Raw genomic sequence first — 16,767 nt, 5'->3', positions numbered from 1 at the left:
TATGTATGACTTCCTATGTGCTTAACAAGACCAACTGTTTAACGAAAAACAATCTTTTTGAGCATTACGTATACCAGAGTCGTAAAAACACCGAGTAGTCCAACTGCCGTCTTTGTGTGTTCAAAATAGAGCAAAAGCGGTGACTTTCGCAATGAATTTAAACGAACTTGTTGAGTTTTATTTGCGATTTCCTTTTGTGGAAAGGCGTAAAACAGCTTCTATTTACATTACCAAACATTTTTTTGAAAAAACATATAAATTTACCCCCATTAAATGACTAAAATGTCACAAATCCACCGCTTCTAATTCCATTTTTTGACTTTTTTTGATACAGAAAACAAATAACACTTGTTTTTTACACTTTTCAACCTTTAAATTTGTTTTTAGACTCAAGTTTTTCTCTAATTTACCGAAAAACATGCATTTTCCCTATACCTACTGTGTTATTTTGGAAACAAGATGGCGTTCAATTTGTCTTTTACGTAACAATGGGTTGGACTACTCGGTATTTCTATGGCCCTGACGTATACGTGCCAGGGTCCGTATATAAACAGACTCGGCTACGTGCTTAAAAAAGATGACAAAATGCTTTCAATCTCTTTTATATTTAGGTAACGTTAATGTATATTTATATAGGAAACCTAAAAAAATGTTAACATTGGTAAACTGCGAATACAAGTGTTCAAACCGGGGATTTGTTCTGTCTTGCATTTTTCGTTAAAGAAACCTGTTGTAGATTTTGTATTCACAAAAACTATAAATAAACATTTTTTTAAATGTGCAAACTCGCTACAGTTTACGATTAGTTTCATATGTTTGGTCGGTGCTTTAAACATTTTTGGTTGGTGCTTTGCTTACTTGTTTACCACTACAAGAAATGTATGTTTATTAAAACAGGGAAACCCCCAATAACTAACCACGCTGACTTTGTTAATTTGTCAACTGCATAAAGGCAAAGAGATTTATTTTATAGTCTCTTTATTGAAAGGTTTGTTAGAATTTATTATTTTATTTTTAACTAAAGAACAAAAGTTTTTGGGGAGATATATACCAACTTTATTTTTTTATAACCTAAATAATCCTGCCCGTGAAAAAGTGCTATTTTCCCAGGTGACTACGCACTACGCCCTTGCTTAACCCCTCTTAAAACAAGGTGGGGTATGGTCCAATCAATTTCTCAAAACATGAGTTACTTCTGGACGAAACTAGCCGAAACTGAGCAGAGTTTAAAGGAGAGAAATCTTCAAAACATCACCTGTTTATTCACAAGAGTCTATATAAGGTATTTGTAATTTGCTTTGTAAACAAATTTTATGTTAGTCATATACACACATAACATGGATATTCAGAGTAAAATGTGTAGCAGAGGAATTATTGGGCAAACTAACTAACCTAGTGTCCTAGTATGCATAACATACTCTTGAAAGATCCAAGCTACGCAAGACTGAAGACTCAGGAGCACCCAGTCTGCAGAGTATGGCAGTTCCTGACGAGATCTCGCGCGTGCAATACGGTTATTTTTCGCGTGCGCGCGTGCTATCATTAAAAATCTGAGTGCGAAGCATGTACATTTTTAAGCCACGTTAGGAAATCTCACTTAATTTAATACGTATTTTTTTCTTTGTTTAATTAATTGGCGTGCGTGGGACAAATTGTGGCGTGCATCACCAAAAGTCTGTAAAAAAATCGCGCGTGCACCTGCCATACTCTGCAGTCTGGAGGAGCACCATGAATAATGCGCAAAAAATACCAACCCAGACGCGTTGTAAAGCAAACACGCTTTGATCAGCTTAGCTGCATATAAGCAGGTGTTCCTATCAGTAAAAGCCCAGTAAATAATATTGGTGTATCATATATTCATATGGTATTATTTTATAATGTAATACACGGGTTATAGTATACTATACTACACACGATACGGAAAAATTGAAACACATCAACCAATCAGAAATAAAGAAATCAATGTGTACAATCCATAAAATTATATTTGTGACAATCCTTTACTTGCTCACAAATGTTGAAAAGCAAACAGTTAAAATTATTTTAGTTAGGCAACTAAAGACATTTTCATTCACTACTATGACGGATATAATATCACCAACCTGTGAATTATGACCTGTATATACATTATTAGCATGTGAAAATCTTATTTCATAGATGTAATTACTAATTATTTTATGGGAAATGAATACAAACCAATCACTAATATTTTGACGTTTTCAGGGATAAACATCAATATGAAAACATTTATGATGACACGGTATGTCATTTTTTTATTGCTTTTTTTTCGCTTTCGTTTTTTTTCAATTGCTTTTGTTTTAACAGGAGTGGTCAACTTCTTATGACTCAGAGAAAGAACCATGTAAGGATAATAATGTGATGCTTGCATGCAAACCATGGACAGACTTTGAAGGTTAGTAGTTTGTTAAATAGTTGTTATTATAGGCGGATCTAGGAATATTCTGACAAGGGTGTACAGTGTACCATGTACGCAGGTAATGAAACAATTGTATTGTAGGTGGTTTTAAGATTTCCGATTTAATTAACATTTATTATTTTTTATGAAAGAAAAAGTTGGAATTTAATATCAGGGCAGTGCGCAACCAGGAGGTCTGCCGTTTTTATCATGGTAGTCGTCCAGACAAACCAGTTGAGGATGATATTTTGGTTGGAAACAAAACATTTGTAACATCTATTTAATATTTAATCCGACCAAGGGGTAACAGAAGAAATTCACGCATTATAATAACTTATGCATTATGCTGTATATCAAAGTCAAGTTAGTAAATACATTCATTTCATTCTGTTTTTCTTCAGGTGAATATGCATCAGATGAACAACTAATGTTAGAGATGGGATTACCAGTAGCTTGGAAACAAACTAAACAACAACCTGAGGTTGGACTTACTGTGGACATCAGTAATGTATATCTCTAAAAATAAATAACATTTTTTTTGTTTTACTTCAGACCAGTAAAAGCAAGTTTGACAAATCTTACGACGTTCAAGTTCATGAGGATAATAATGAGAGTGTGTAATTGTGTTTCTTTGTATCTTTTAGCATTTTCAGTTTTGTGTTTTTATAGGTGAGTTATCGGATTTGGAAAAAGGTTGGCAAGCATATTGGAAAGAGATGGGGCCGGACATACTTTGGCAATCATGGGAAGGAAACAACATAAGCAACTTGTATGTATAAAATATCCCTTGTAAGAATAATATGAAGCAACCAAGTATGACATATTGACATGCCAATCTTTTAGATTTAGACCAGCAGTTTCTAAACCTTACAAAATTTTTGGACCTTTTTTTGATAATTTGCCACCTTTTAAATATAATTTTAGTTGAAACACGATCAAAATAAAAAAGCAGCACACTGTAACTCATGTAAGTCTTTTAAATCCTTTTAATTTAGCCACTACCATTATGATATGGCTTATTTCCTTCCAACCAAATGCAAATATGTTTTTAACTGTAAGTGTGTTTTAACAACTGTTGTTTTGTCGCTATATCCTGTCTTTTCAAAAATATTTCTAAATCTTCGCTACCGTAATCGAAGAGAAAAATAAAAGTTATTATTATTATTATTATTATGATACAGAAATGAGCAAATAAATCCATCTTCCACATGTTCATTGGAAAACTCGGTTGCAAAGTTAAACATTGGAGATGAAAATTCACAACATACAGATGCAAAACATCTGGATTGGCAATCTCATTATGATTATCAATATCAATATTATCGGGATTGGTACATGGAATGGTGCTTGACTTATCCACATTCTGAAGATGTTAAAGTAGTTGCTGATCATCATATTGACTCTGTACGAGAATCAAACACAAATGGTCAGCTAATAAATGTTACTTGTTCTGGTGATTTTAACTCAAACATACAACTAAACACTGCAACCACTTTGGAAAACCATTGTGAGCCTTGCATGGATGGAGAAAACTCTGGTGGCAAAGCGAATAATGCCAAAACTAATGATGATGACAAAGTAAAATCGAGCCCACCTTCAACACTTGATGTTCAGCAATCAACCCAGTTTACTTCAAGAACAACCGCAGGTGATGAAGATGAAGAACCAGATTTCCCAAACAATCCAATCTCCCTCAAGCGACCGCATGAGTTGGATGCAGATAAAACAAATGTTTTATTCAAGAAAAAAGGAATCACAGATTCATGTGATTCTTCAGAACAAGAAGAATGTCCAGATATTCAATCTTTAGAAGATATTAATATAGAAACTGCATATTCTGCCATGAACTTCAGTTTTAAATGCAAAGGTATGTATACGTTTTACAATGGTTCATGTGTCCTTTTTGTGTGTGTGTAGTTTAAAAAATGTTAGTAGTGTTGGTACCGCCGCCAAGCATCGAACCGGAGACACTTTGGTTTTCGATGCCGGCGCATAATCTACTGAGCGATAGCACCGGACAAGCTTAATGACATAAATCTCTTATCTTATAAAGGTTGCGTGTGAGTTTTTGCCGAATTTTAATTTCACAAAATTTAAACCTAAATCACCTTTCTAATAAAGATGGTTTACACACCTTTTTTCCCTTATTTTTGGCAGAACCAAAATTGTCTCCTGCGAAATTAAGATACATGCAAAGAAAAATGCAGAATAGAGTTAAGCGATTCATGAAACAATCTTCGGACTCTTCAAAGGTAAACTCATGATCGAATGGGCTGACGGTCCTACAATAAATGAATGTAACTTGATTTATTCTTGTGTGGCTGGAAAACAGTTTTGTGTGGCTGGAAAACAGTTGTTATAGCACAGATGTTCCGTTTCTTACACCTTGTGCCAGCTTACGAGTTACTCTGTAAGTAACTCTGTTTGTAATTGTTTGTTTAATTTTTTACTTAAAAGTGGTCGGCACAAACATAAAACATTGGTGTTATAACAACTGTTCTTTCCAACCACAAAAGATAAATAATTACCATTTATTTTCCCAACCGCTTTGCAAAGTTATTATATACATGTATATTTTAAACTAAACAATATTTTTAATTTCACAGAAAGTTCGTATTAAGTTTGATGATCATAACGTTTTAAACACCGGGAAAACAAGTGAACTCCTTGGAAATGTGAAAGAATTTTTAAACAATGCAACTCAACACATGGATACAGAAGATTGTGGTAAATAAAATCATACGTATTGTAATGTTGATAAAACATGATGGTCACAATACATTTAAAAAAGTAAAAAAAATTATTATTAAAAGTTCATAATTTGTTGTTTTGTCGTTATCCTCCTTTTAGAAAAACTGCTGCATACTGCACTAGAAGTGTATGTGTTAATTAAGATACTCACAATTTCATATATTTACTCTTGCAATTTGGATAAATGTGCTTTGTCTTTAATTTTTATAATTAAAAGAGAAAATGCAAACTTTTGACTAACCTCATATTGTAAACCTGTCAAAACTAGAACCGAAAGTTGAAGAAGCTTGTGTGGAGGTTGTAGCTGCTCCTGACAATGAAAATTTGGTTGACACTTCTAGTTTAATTGACAGCAGCATAAGTGACAGTTTAAACACGTGCAGTGCAGATGTTGAAGGTGAGACAATTTATTTAAAGGTATAAAAGTTGAAAGATCAATTATCTGATATATATATTAAGTTTAATTTTGAAACCCAATTTTCTTTTATTTTTTAGAAAAACTTTACCTATAGGAAAAGATTTAAATTCAAATTATTTATGTCCCTTGTAGAAAGTTTAAACCAAAGCAGTCTTCCTACAACAACAAACAAACACAAAAAGAAAAGGAAGAAGAAATCAAAGAAAAGAAATCTCCCAGAGGAAATTGAGAATGACGCGTCACTTAAGAAATACTGGGTCCAACGTTATAAATTATTCTCTAGGTTTGATGAAGGCATTAAACTTGACAGGGGTAACTTTTATTTACTTCCATAAGTTAAGTGTCTGTAACTTTAATAAAAAAACATGGTATTGGTCATTGGATGAACTTATTACTATGAGTTGTATTATTTGTTGAATATGCATTTAAAAATGAAACAATCCCCCCAAAATAATTACTCCCACATACGTGGTACCTCATAAGCAGCCGCGAGGTGTGTGAAACTTAACACCTGTTTTATACAATTATCATTTCTTCCTTCTCGTGGGGATAATTAACTTATATTCACTTATTCGTGCCGATGAAATTTACATTTAATAAAGTGGATACATCAGCTTGTTGATGCTAATAATTTGTTCCATAACGATAACAAAGTGAAGCTTTAAAACTTGTGCTTTCTAAACTACTTGATATCTTGTTCAAGTGCAAGTTGTGCAACACTTGTATTACCTTTATTTATTCTACCCATTTTTTAAAATTGGCATGAAGTTAATCTTTATTGTTGTACAAATATAAAGTATCCAGAGGAATCGTAAAAAACTTCTTTTAAACCAGAGAATCCATGCTACTACAACAATAATGCTTATATAACGTATTTTGTATTCTTTATTTCATCAGAATCTTGGTATTCTGTGACACCGGAGAAGATTGCCGAACATATTGCGGAAAGATGTCGTTGTGATGTCATAGTTGATGCATTCTGTGGCTCGGGTGGAAACGCGATCCAGTTTGCTTTTACTTGTGAAAAGGGTAAGTTTATTAACTGGTTGTGTGAGAAACAAGTTTTAGTATAATTTTAACATGAACACTCTTCGATTATGTACAAGAAATTTAGGAGTATTTAGTAGTGACCATATGATTGAATGAATGTAACTTATTATTTTTGGCAAGGTGGGGCATCAACAGTCGGTATAGTTGATCTGTTTTTAATGCATGTTTTACAAATTAGACAACTCATTAAGTCTAGAGACCACTGGGTTGAAGAAATTGCCCTACCCCGATCACACTATATACCATACTACAAATTGTTACATAATTTTTGTAGTGTAATTATTTTTCAGTGCATCCTCTTAAACTTGATTTTATTTGAAATTTACCAACTTCTTTGCTAAACTCAATCCATATTGTTCCCACAACAATTAGTAGGGGCTTAAAATTTATAATTCGAAAGTTTTTTGTGCTTGTTTAAGTTGTTTATTATGATACAAATATTTAATAACTTTTAGATGCTTTTAGATACCGATCAAGTTTACAAAGTTTTTGTTTACATATTCGTTTCAGAAATATTCAATAATGAAAGATTATCCGCAAACATACAAAAAAATATATGCAAAATAATAAACTATCACATGTTGTATTCAGGCAATACAAGTATTAAATTATGGTGGTACAGACGAAAAAACTATTAATTATTTCTCTGATTTTTATTTTTTGCAGTGCTGGCAATTGATATTGATCCTGTAAAACTGGAGAATGCCAAACACAATGCAGCAATATATGGAGTGGAAGACAGAATCGATTTCATCTGTGGCAGTTTCTTTGACATAGCTCCAACTCTTAAAGCAGATATCGTATTTTTAAGGTATGTGCTTGGATTAGTTAACTGTTTAAGTCTGCTGGGGTAACATTTTAAAACTAATGAGGGCCACCTGAATAGAGTGCAAGTACATTTGACAGAAAAGCTTATAAGATTTTGCTTATGACTGGTACCAACGATTAGTATGTACAGAGACAGTTTGATATAGCACACTTATTTTTAAAAAATAAATAACAATTTTTACAAGGTCTTCAATGAAATCGGAAGTATTTAGGTCTTTTTTACTCAGATTTTAATTTATTTATTCTCTGATCTTTATACAGTCCTCCATGGGGAGGTCCAGAATACACAAACTGTGAAACTTACAGCATTGCTGGGATGGGAGATTTTGGTACCAAGGCATTTACACTCGCTAAAAATATATCAGACAATATTGCATTCTTTCTTCCTAGAAACTCAAATGTTGATGAGGTAAAATGAAGTTATTTTAATTTATTCTGTTTATACTTTTTTTGTTTCTAAATTATCTGTATTATGTCACTTGACAATAGAGTTATAACACAGGTGTTATACAGTGAATCTTGTGCCTGGTTACAAGCACGTAACTATAACTTGATGTTTGTGAATTATTTGAATGAATAAATGAAACTTACTTTATCCCTGTAAGGTCAGAAAACAGAATGACAGTCGTTATAACACCGGTGTTTTCCTGCACCTTTTGCCAGCCTATGAGTTACCCTGTATGTTACTAAGTGGGTGATTTTTTTCTTTTTTTATGTACGGCTGATACCTTGAACAACCCATATTAGCGACCACTGAGTTGGAGCAATTGCCATCAAGTGTCTTTCCCAAGGACACATAAGCCCACAATGGTAGCAGCGATGAGCCTTGAACCCATTACCTCTGGGTTACAGGCAGGCACGCTAACCATTTTGTCACGGCATGCGACGCCGGATATTTCGTATAACTGTCAATAAAGACAACCCACTCATGACTACTTGGTCCAATAGGTTAACTTCAGAAAACAAGTGTCTTAACCAGTAAAAAACAAACTCATATTGGGAGCAGGCTAATGCTGTAGCAATCTTAGGTAACTAAGTGTCTCTGGTTAACAAAACATAACGTTTAAATACATTGTTAAATATGCCTAAAAAATTCCTAAGTTTAAGTTAATTTTTCAGCATTTCTATTAACTGTGGCTACAAGATTGCCATATATTATATATATAAGGTTTTAGTCAAACTAACCTTGGATACAAACTTACAGTTAGTTTGCTTGGCCGGACCTGGAAATCAAGTGGAATTGGAGCAGAACATGTTGAATAACAAGATAGTTACTATCACAGCTTACTATGGTAAAGAACTTATAGAATGGGGTAAGGGCAACCAGTTGTTCAAGGATACAAACAATCAGTTGAACATGCTTGATGACACCGGTTATGCTGCTGACTTTGAGATTCAAGATTCTGTGACTTATCAAAATTCTAGCTTATCATGTGATGATGAATAATGGGCTAAATATCATGTGTTGTAGGCCCAGCACTAAATGTATGGTTGTTGTGCATTATTTTACTCCTTGAAATTGGATTTGCAAACGAGTTTATGTTACAAACATAAAATAAATCTGTTTCAAAAATATTCGAACAATGGAATAATTATAGTTTTTTTTTTTTTTTTATTAAACTGCATTTCGCATGAGTTTGTGAACAAATTGATTGTGCTATAAATACTACACGCATTCATCTGATCATATATCCTAAAATACTTTGTCGTTATTATATTACGCATGAAAACTTAAATATTTGAATTAGTTTATTTATTATTTGACTTTTATTGTGTCAATTATTTCACGAGATTTGTTTGGAGAGTTTGGTGAAATGGAGCTAGTCGTAACTTGATCATGATTCGGGCAAAGCGGGCTTGCCCTCGATGTCTCGCATGTTGAAACTGGATTACGCAAGAATTTACCGACCAAGTCGTAAATCCTGGGAAACCGACTAAACCCATCGAGTAAACAAGTAAGTTAACAATTAACCAGTTGACTTATCGACGTCTTGTTTGTCCGTCACTTATGCGATAAGAACGCAGTTGTTTGCAATGCAGCTCGACCTTCGCCACGTTTGCCTCACGTAACTGGGCAAAGTGCAGCCGCGAACAATGGCAATGCTCCGGTTAATTTGTTTAAGGAATTGATTAAAATCGATAATTGTCGTATCAAGTACAGTTTGCTTATTTGCGAATGTAATCATATGCAGCAAACAAGTCGTGATCGAAGGTGCAATGACATTAGGTAGGCTACGTAACTATCGCCGTTTGGTTGCGCAACAGATGTTACATAACATTCAAACGACCACGAAATCCACTGAAGGATTGCTTATACCATCAACGAAATCACCATTCAACAGTATAGTAGGGTGAGAAAGTTGGGACACCTTTAGCACATAATATATAAATACCCTGATAGTAGTTTAAACAATTAACGACGGTGTATATGGGAGTCGTGATGATACAGTTTTATAATTCTTAAATGTTCTTTGTTTACTACCAAACGGGATAAGAAAATCGAATAAAAAGGTGCCCAATCCCCCCAGACCCTACTATATATTTCGTTTCTCTGTTTTTCACCTTACATCGAGTTTTGTTAGATTTTTTCGAAAAAAAGTATTATAGTACCAAATTTAGGGATTTTGTTTCTTGAAAAGTGCAATGTAATAGTGAGGTGCTGGTTTATGAATCACTAAAATAGCACCATGTGGTCGACTCGCGAAAAAACTCTTTGTGTGTTTTAAAATATACAATAGATTGGGACACTTTTAGCACATGGTATCCAAATATCCTGATCGTGTTTTGAACAATTAACAACTGTCTATGGAGAATATAGTTTTATGATTCTAAGAATATTCTTTGTTTACCACCAAGTGGGACGAGAAGATGAAAAGAAAAAGTGTCCCATCTTTCCCCACCCTACAATATTTATTTCACTTGTTGTCAATTAATGACTGAATATTAATATAAATCGATGGTTTCATTCAAAAGGGTTCTAATTTTCCGCCCAACCACAATTGTAAATTACCAGCAAACCAATAATGCTATTTAATAAGCTATAAAAGTTTGTTTAAACTTTAAATTACAAGTGTGTAAACTGTTTTTCTCATATGTGTAGAAATCGCGGGATCATCTATCTGCAAACGAATGTTTCGTGAGATTTAAAATTACAATTTATTTGTAAAAGTAGTGGACCGAAAATAGGGATTCCAAAAACTATATATAGTATAGGGTGGAGGAAGATGGGACACCTTTTCATTATATTTTCTCGTCCCATTTGGTAGTAAGCAAAAACATTCAAAGCTTTTAAAACAGTATCCTCACGACTCCCATCTACCGTTTGTTAATTGTTAACACGATCTGGATATTTGGATATCATGTGTGAAGGTGTCCCGTCTTACCCCACCTACTAAGCATTTCAAATATTCTATATTTTAAAAGAATTTCGAAATCGAAACTGTAAATTGCAACTTTAAAACTAACATGGTCAATAAAACACATGTTACACATTAACAAACTTTGTTATATAATATCTTTATTATTGATTCCAATTTCACTGATCGCCTCCTCAACTTTTGCGCAGACAACGCCATAAGCAAATATCCGTACACGGAAAGAGTGAACAAGAAACGTTTGTTAAACATCTCACGCATAATCAGCCAGAGTAATTTAAGTAAAAAGACAAAATATTTATTCGTTGGTAAACATGTGGTGATTCTTGTGAAATAATGAGGTGTTTGTGATCTATCTGAGAGTTGCTACTTGTGTGCATAGTCAAGATACATTGCTTGGTGTATAGTGCCACACATTCATTTACACATAAGGTAGCCTACGTGCTGGAATCTGCGGTTATGGGCAAACTGTTATTTAAAATAAATTTGTATCGAAGAGTACTCAGTTTACTTATTCACTTCGTGTGTAATTAGGTTTTAGAACTTATTAAAAGTTAATTGTGAATTATTTAATTAGTAGACTATATGTTTAGCGATCGTTGCTTTCGGTGAATCACACAGAGAAACACTCAGATACACAATTGTGTCGACAAATCGTGTTTCTGAGTGTCTGGATGCGTGTTCATCTGTGTGATACATGCGGGTGAAATTACGTCACAGAAACGTATAGTCCTAGAAATAGTACAGCTCTGAGTTGCATATTATGCTCTATTACAAGACTGTTACAGTAAAATTAATATTACCTTTCCCTCTCTTTCATTATGTTATAAATAGCCACGTAATTTCAAGACCTATTTTACCTTTAACAGTATGAATATTTTGCGACCAATAGCCTATGTAAAAGTATAATGGATAAACAAAAATATCGCAACAACATAATCTTCGATGATTGACTAATTGGGATGCGATGAACGTTTTAAGCTATTTTTTTAATTTGTTACCCCATTATTATTCTGCAATCCATCTTTTTCCAGCAGGTGTTCTGCGAAGCTGTTGCCCCGGCGCTCCTGAAGTCGATACCACCGACCAAGCTTTCTTGGTGGTTATAAGAGTTACAAGGCAACTGAGTCATCTATTTAACTAAGTTCGTGCAATCATTAAACTAAACGATCGAACGCACTGGACGCTGTGTTTGCAAACAACGCGTGTCAATATTGGCCAAAAGCGAATTGCCGGCTTCGATTTGGGTTAAGCGACGAGTCTTCCTGGTACGGTTTGTTTCTGAATGGTGTTGTGTCGATAAGGCAAGCGGTTCAGTGCAAAGTACTCACTGCAGTACAACGACATCTTATCAGCGATTACACAGCGAGGACTTGGTAATTAGCTGAGCAAACATGGAAACTTGCACAGGCTTGCAAAATGCCCTCCACGTGGTACGCTTTAATTGCATTGTGGGCAGGCAGGTAAAATTCCGCTTCGCGTTAAACAGTTACAATATTACATGGTAGTCTGTTACGTAACATTACATCTCAGGAACATACATTGTTTGAATTACACAACATCAGGTATCCATATCGTCTTCCATATTATACACACTGACGCAGACTATAAACAATAATTGTCATTATTTTAAAACATTTTACAGACGTTTTTGTACAAAAAAGCACAAAGGCATTTTATTGAGCTGTTGCGAACACTGTACATATAACTGTTAAATGGAACGAATAGAGAGAATGAGAAAGCACGTTTGTGTATATTAATAAAAGAAACACATACGAAAATAGGCGGCAAAGTGGGACTTTTGAATTAAGTTCGAGCAACAAAAGACAAACTAGAATAAAACACGTTTAGTACTGGGTTTGCTGCTGGATGGTGTAAACACAAAGGTTCCAATGATAAATAATGCAAACTATACTGTTTCGAACTGAATAACGCTTGAAATCTAATTTAGTTTAAAAAGCAACAAAACTGGCAAGATGATGTTTCATTGAGATACTAAACGTGAAATATTAGTTTAAACCAGTTGAAGCAGGACGTTTCTTATAAATTGTTTTACCAGGTCTTCCTCGTGGACCTCGTTTACCAGGCTTACCAATTCCCTTCTTGCCACGGATACCTTCGCATATTAAAAGCAATTACTATGGGACAACATGCTGTAATAATGTTGGTTTACCTCTTGGACCTGGTAGCCCGGGTGTTCCAGGGGGACCAGCAACTCCTATACCCGGCGGACCCCTTTCTCCTTTATCGCCCAAGTCACCTGTATAAAAAGAAAAGTCACGTAATAATTTGATACTAAACAAACTAGTTTAAAAATACCTTTAAGGCCATGAATTCCTTGTAATCCAGGCATTCCTGGCGACCCATTTATACCAGAAGGACCTTCAAACCCCTACAAAAAATGATTGTTCAAAACAGTAACTTAATCGTAACGGAATGAACTTACGGGAGGTCCTCGTGGTCCAGGTTTACCTGGTGGACCAGGCGGTCCTCGTACTACAGATCTCTGGTCACGTGACGATGACGTAGTTCCTGTACGATACAAGTTGAACACCGTTCGCTGTGCCTCCCCTGTTAGCGAACAACAAGAGTGGTAGATATGTTACAAAGAGACAATCACCAATGTGTATTAGGTGTAGTTACAATAAACTTACGCTGGGAGATTGATCGTGCAATGTTTTGTGTTTGCCTTAACATTTCAGTTTTCTCCGTTTGTGAGAGTGAGCCAGGTGATCCAGGTGGACCAGGCCGACCTGCCGTTCCCTGTTATCAACAAATAACAAACTGTAAATTGTTGAACATCGGAATATTAGTTAACGACTGAAGTAGACGTACCGGAGTTCCATTCAAACCGTTACTTCCATCATCTCCCTTTAAACCAGGTGGACCAACTGCTCCTGCCAATCCCTGCAAAAAATGTGGATATTGTTTAAATATCTTCTCATACCTTAGATTTGATAATATTGTTGAAATATCTCATCTCACCTTGGATCCAGCAGTGCCTTTCGTACCAGGGTTTCCAGGCGACCCATCTTGTCCCTTAATAAAAAATCGTATTAATACACATTGGGTAAGATGGGACACTTCTAGCACATCATATCAAATTATCCGATTGAGTTTTAAACCAACGGTTTATTGGACCGTAAAGCTGCGAGTTTATAATTATTTGACTGTTCTCTGTTTACTACCAAATGGGACGAGAAATTTAAATGAAAAGGTGTCTCATCTTACCCCACCTTATTATACATTTAATCAGTGTACTGAAAAGTTAACAAAGTGAACAACTACCTTTGTTAATTTAAAAAAAACTTACCGGTAAACCTGCTTCGCCCTGTGTTTCAGTAATAGGAGAACACACAATTCATGCAAAGAAAAAATTAATTTAGTTTTAGATCAAATCACTGCGTATCAGTTATTTTTAAGTATATTTACCTTCGGACCAGGCGGGCCAGGAACAGCAAAGAATCGTCTTCCGTCATTGCTGCTACTCTAAATATTTAAATGTAAAAGTTTATAATAAAAAACGAAACGGTTTATTTGAAAGGATATAAAATCAATTTTTTCGTTTATTACTTCAAGAAAGATAAAGATTGAATTAACAAATGACAGTAACTTATCCGCGCGTGATGGGGAAACGACAGTTGTAATACCTCAGTGCTGTGTTTCATACACCCCGTACCCGCTTACACGTTACCGCATTATGTAACTTTGTAGGAAATAAAGACTATTTTTTTAAGGATCAACAATAATAAAGACACCCGAAATCGTTTAACAACCAGCATCTTCATACATACCGGGTTTAATTCTGATGGAATATCAAGGTTTACAACCGAACCATCACCGTTTCTGGCTGTAATTCGCTGCCTTTCATAATTCTATAAAAAAAATATTTGCATTATGATAATCGCAAGCAGAACAGCTTATTATTTTCTTTTCACATACCACGTGAACGACACTGAAGGCTTCTCCCTTATCACCTTTGATGGAGACACCCGGTTGTCCCTGTGGATGTAATATCGTTATAAAGGGGTTAACAAAAATTACACAAGTTTACTAACCGGGCGTCCGTTTTGACCAGGAAGTCCTGGAGGACCAGCAGGGCAACCGCATCGATTATCCCTGAGAACTTCTCCTTCACAAAGCTTTGCTGCAAGGTGAGCTTTGATCTCACTTATTGAATCATAATCGCTCACATGGTACACCGAGCTATCATAAGGAGGACTGGCAATCGACTTTAACTCGTTCTTATCCGCGTCACCCACGCCAACGGTTAAGACCTGAAATTTTATTTTTATATTACAAACAATTTATAAAAGATTCGTTAAAGAGAATAATAAACTGTTGCCCACCTTAACCCCAGCCTGCCTAAGTTCGCGTGCGGGGTTTCCAACTTCATCTTGACTTCTTCCATCAGTGAGGACCAATGCTACCTTGTTAACATAGGGCCTTGCTCCATTTGCTGGTGACAATGCTGTGTAGAGACTGAACGCCAACGCTTTGCCGGTGTTTGTGTTTCCACCTGTTTATTAGAAGGGAACATTATATCACCTATTTTGGTAAAGACTGTAAATTAATAGAACCAAGCAATTTGCACAAATACCAACCTTTATAAGGTATAGCATCAATGGCGTTTAAGACATCGGTCACTGTGAAATGTTCGTTCATCAAAAATTCTGTCCTTGGATCATCCGAATATTGAACCACGGCAAATCTGCTGTTATCCCAGCTGTAGCGAAAACCATACTTGTAAATATACGAATAGCTTTTTTGTTCTTTTCAAGTTTTTTGGTGAAAAGAAAATATGTTCAATAATAAGTATGGCAAAGAAAACCTTACCCGACTTCAAACGGTTCAACCAAAGCTTTGAGAAAATCTTTGGCTTTCCTGAAATTAATTTCCCCAACCGACCAACTTCCATCCACAATAAATATGACGTCGGTGACAGCAGTTTTACACGCTGTATATAAATATTAAATGTAACGCAAAGTACAAGTAACAAAGAATTTAATTAATGTAAAAGCGTTCCCACCCCTGCAGACTGGATTCGATCTGCTCCATGAACCATCATTCAAACAAACTCGGTAGGTGGAGCCAAGGAGCGTAGCATCTTCGTCACATTGGAAGGTACAGTTGCTACCAACGTTTGAACCATTCGTGCAGGTGTAAGTCAAGCTGAGGCTTACGCCCAATGGCGGACATGTTGCTCCTGTAACAAAATTAAACAAATAGGTTAAAAAAAGAGCTTACCGAATCCTAAAAAACGGTCAATTTTAGATTGACAATTATGGCAACATAAATAAATGCGACAATTTTAATGCTAAAATAACTCACGTAAGCACTCAGCCGCGACGCCAGTCCAGCGCATATCTTTACCACACGTTCTACGTGCATCCCCACTTAATGTATATCCTTTTCTGCATGTGAAGGTACATGTCGTGCCACACTCGTCTATACTTTCGTCACAATCCATGGCGCCGTTACGTGGAGCTCGCAATGGGACGCAAGTAGTCACTAGATGGTGCAAAGAGCATATGTTTTATTATTTTATTTGCAAATAGAATAAAACATATTTTAGGACATAGAATAGTATTCATTACTTCAAACTTAACATAAACTGAGTAAGGTCAGTGGAAAGATGCAACATTTCTAACTGCCTAATAAAAATAGTAACATGTTTTGAAGTACCTTGACATAAAGCAGCATCACCAGACCATGCACCATCTCGTCTACATGTACGAATAGGTGATCCCACCACTTCATAACAATCATTGCAAGTTACTGAACAACTGCTGTCATATCTGTTATTGTCAGTACATGTCGTGTTACCAAATGCTGGATTACGGAGTGGACGACAAGATATCGCTAAAATTAAAATAAGCAATTGATGTTAAATTTCGAAAAAGGTTTTGGGAATATAAAAATTATATGTT

At 35.2% G+C, this 16,767-nt stretch overlaps 2 protein-coding genes across 5 annotated transcripts in view; one reads left to right on the top strand and one right to left on the bottom strand.

Annotated features, from left to right (window-relative positions):
* The first annotated feature begins 846 nt into the window (after positions 1–846).
* Positions 847–9,227, top strand: LOC149741751 (trimethylguanosine synthase-like). Of its 3 annotated transcripts, none has more exons than XM_089885834.1 (16): positions 847–988; positions 1,111–1,282; positions 2,224–2,260; positions 2,326–2,413; positions 2,818–2,897; positions 2,969–3,029; positions 3,086–3,185; positions 3,598–4,283; positions 4,574–4,668; positions 5,023–5,143; positions 5,436–5,564; positions 5,718–5,897; positions 6,483–6,614; positions 7,302–7,446; positions 7,725–7,872; positions 8,668–9,227. In XM_089885834.1, the coding sequence occupies exons 2-16, from the start codon at positions 1,161–1,163 to the stop codon at positions 8,908–8,910; spliced, it is 2,367 nt and encodes a 788-aa protein (XP_089741960.1). In that variant the 5' UTR covers positions 847–988; positions 1,111–1,160; the 3' UTR covers positions 8,911–9,227. The 3 variants fall into 3 exon arrangements, with proteins under 3 accessions (XP_089741960.1, XP_089741969.1, XP_089741975.1); XM_089885843.1 differs by having other exon boundaries at positions 894–988; positions 1,154–1,282; XM_089885849.1 differs by lacking the exons at positions 847–988; positions 1,111–1,282; positions 2,224–2,260; positions 2,326–2,413; positions 2,969–3,029.
* Positions 9,228–12,485: 3,258 nt separating this feature from the next.
* Positions 12,486–16,767, bottom strand: part of LOC149741750 (sushi, von Willebrand factor type A, EGF and pentraxin domain-containing protein 1-like) — a 34,044-nt gene continuing 29,762 nt past the window's right edge. For both annotated transcript variants that reach the window (XM_089885815.1, XM_089885823.1), the window contains 18 exons: positions 16,523–16,699; positions 16,169–16,348; positions 15,867–16,043; positions 15,674–15,794; positions 15,442–15,563; positions 15,187–15,356; positions 14,896–15,114; positions 14,780–14,839; positions 14,632–14,712; positions 14,270–14,326; positions 14,151–14,168; positions 13,823–13,876; positions 13,673–13,744; positions 13,492–13,600; positions 13,284–13,408; positions 13,157–13,229; positions 13,011–13,097; positions 12,486–12,953 (listed from right to left, as the gene is read on the bottom strand). In XM_089885815.1, the coding sequence (XP_089741941.1) occupies positions 12,847–12,953; positions 13,011–13,097; positions 13,157–13,229; positions 13,284–13,408; positions 13,492–13,600; positions 13,673–13,744; positions 13,823–13,876; positions 14,151–14,168; positions 14,270–14,326; positions 14,632–14,712; positions 14,780–14,839; positions 14,896–15,114; positions 15,187–15,356; positions 15,442–15,563; positions 15,674–15,794; positions 15,867–16,043; positions 16,169–16,348; positions 16,523–16,699 (2,009 nt within the window). In that variant the 3' untranslated portion in view covers positions 12,486–12,846. The remainder of the gene's footprint in view (positions 12,954–13,010; positions 13,098–13,156; positions 13,230–13,283; positions 13,409–13,491; positions 13,601–13,672; positions 13,745–13,822; positions 13,877–14,150; positions 14,169–14,269; positions 14,327–14,631; positions 14,713–14,779; positions 14,840–14,895; positions 15,115–15,186; positions 15,357–15,441; positions 15,564–15,673; positions 15,795–15,866; positions 16,044–16,168; positions 16,349–16,522; positions 16,700–16,767) is intronic.

Source organism: Ciona robusta, chromosome 1, assembly GCF_009617815.1.
Source record: "Ciona robusta chromosome 1, ASM961781v2".
NCBI classification, from domain to species: Eukaryota; Metazoa; Chordata; class Ascidiacea; order Phlebobranchia; family Cionidae; genus Ciona; species Ciona robusta.
Note: the sequence above shows the minus strand (reverse complement) of the source record. Positions and strands in the feature narration are given on the sequence as shown.

What these genes read in the sequence shown, in the direction of transcription:
- LOC149741751 (XM_089885834.1), top strand. Translation starts at nt 1,161, where the DNA reads ATGGTCCAATCAATTTCTCAAAACATGAGTTACTTCTGGACGAAACTA. An exon ending in ACCATGGACAGACTTTGAAG is followed by an intron (nt 2,414 to 2,817) that starts GTTAGTAGTTTG and finishes GTTTTTCTTCAG; the next exon opens with GTGAATATGCATCAGATGAA. An exon ending in AATCTTCGGACTCTTCAAAG is followed by an intron (nt 4,669 to 5,022) that starts GTAAACTCATGA and finishes TTAATTTCACAG; the next exon opens with AAAGTTCGTATTAAGTTTGA.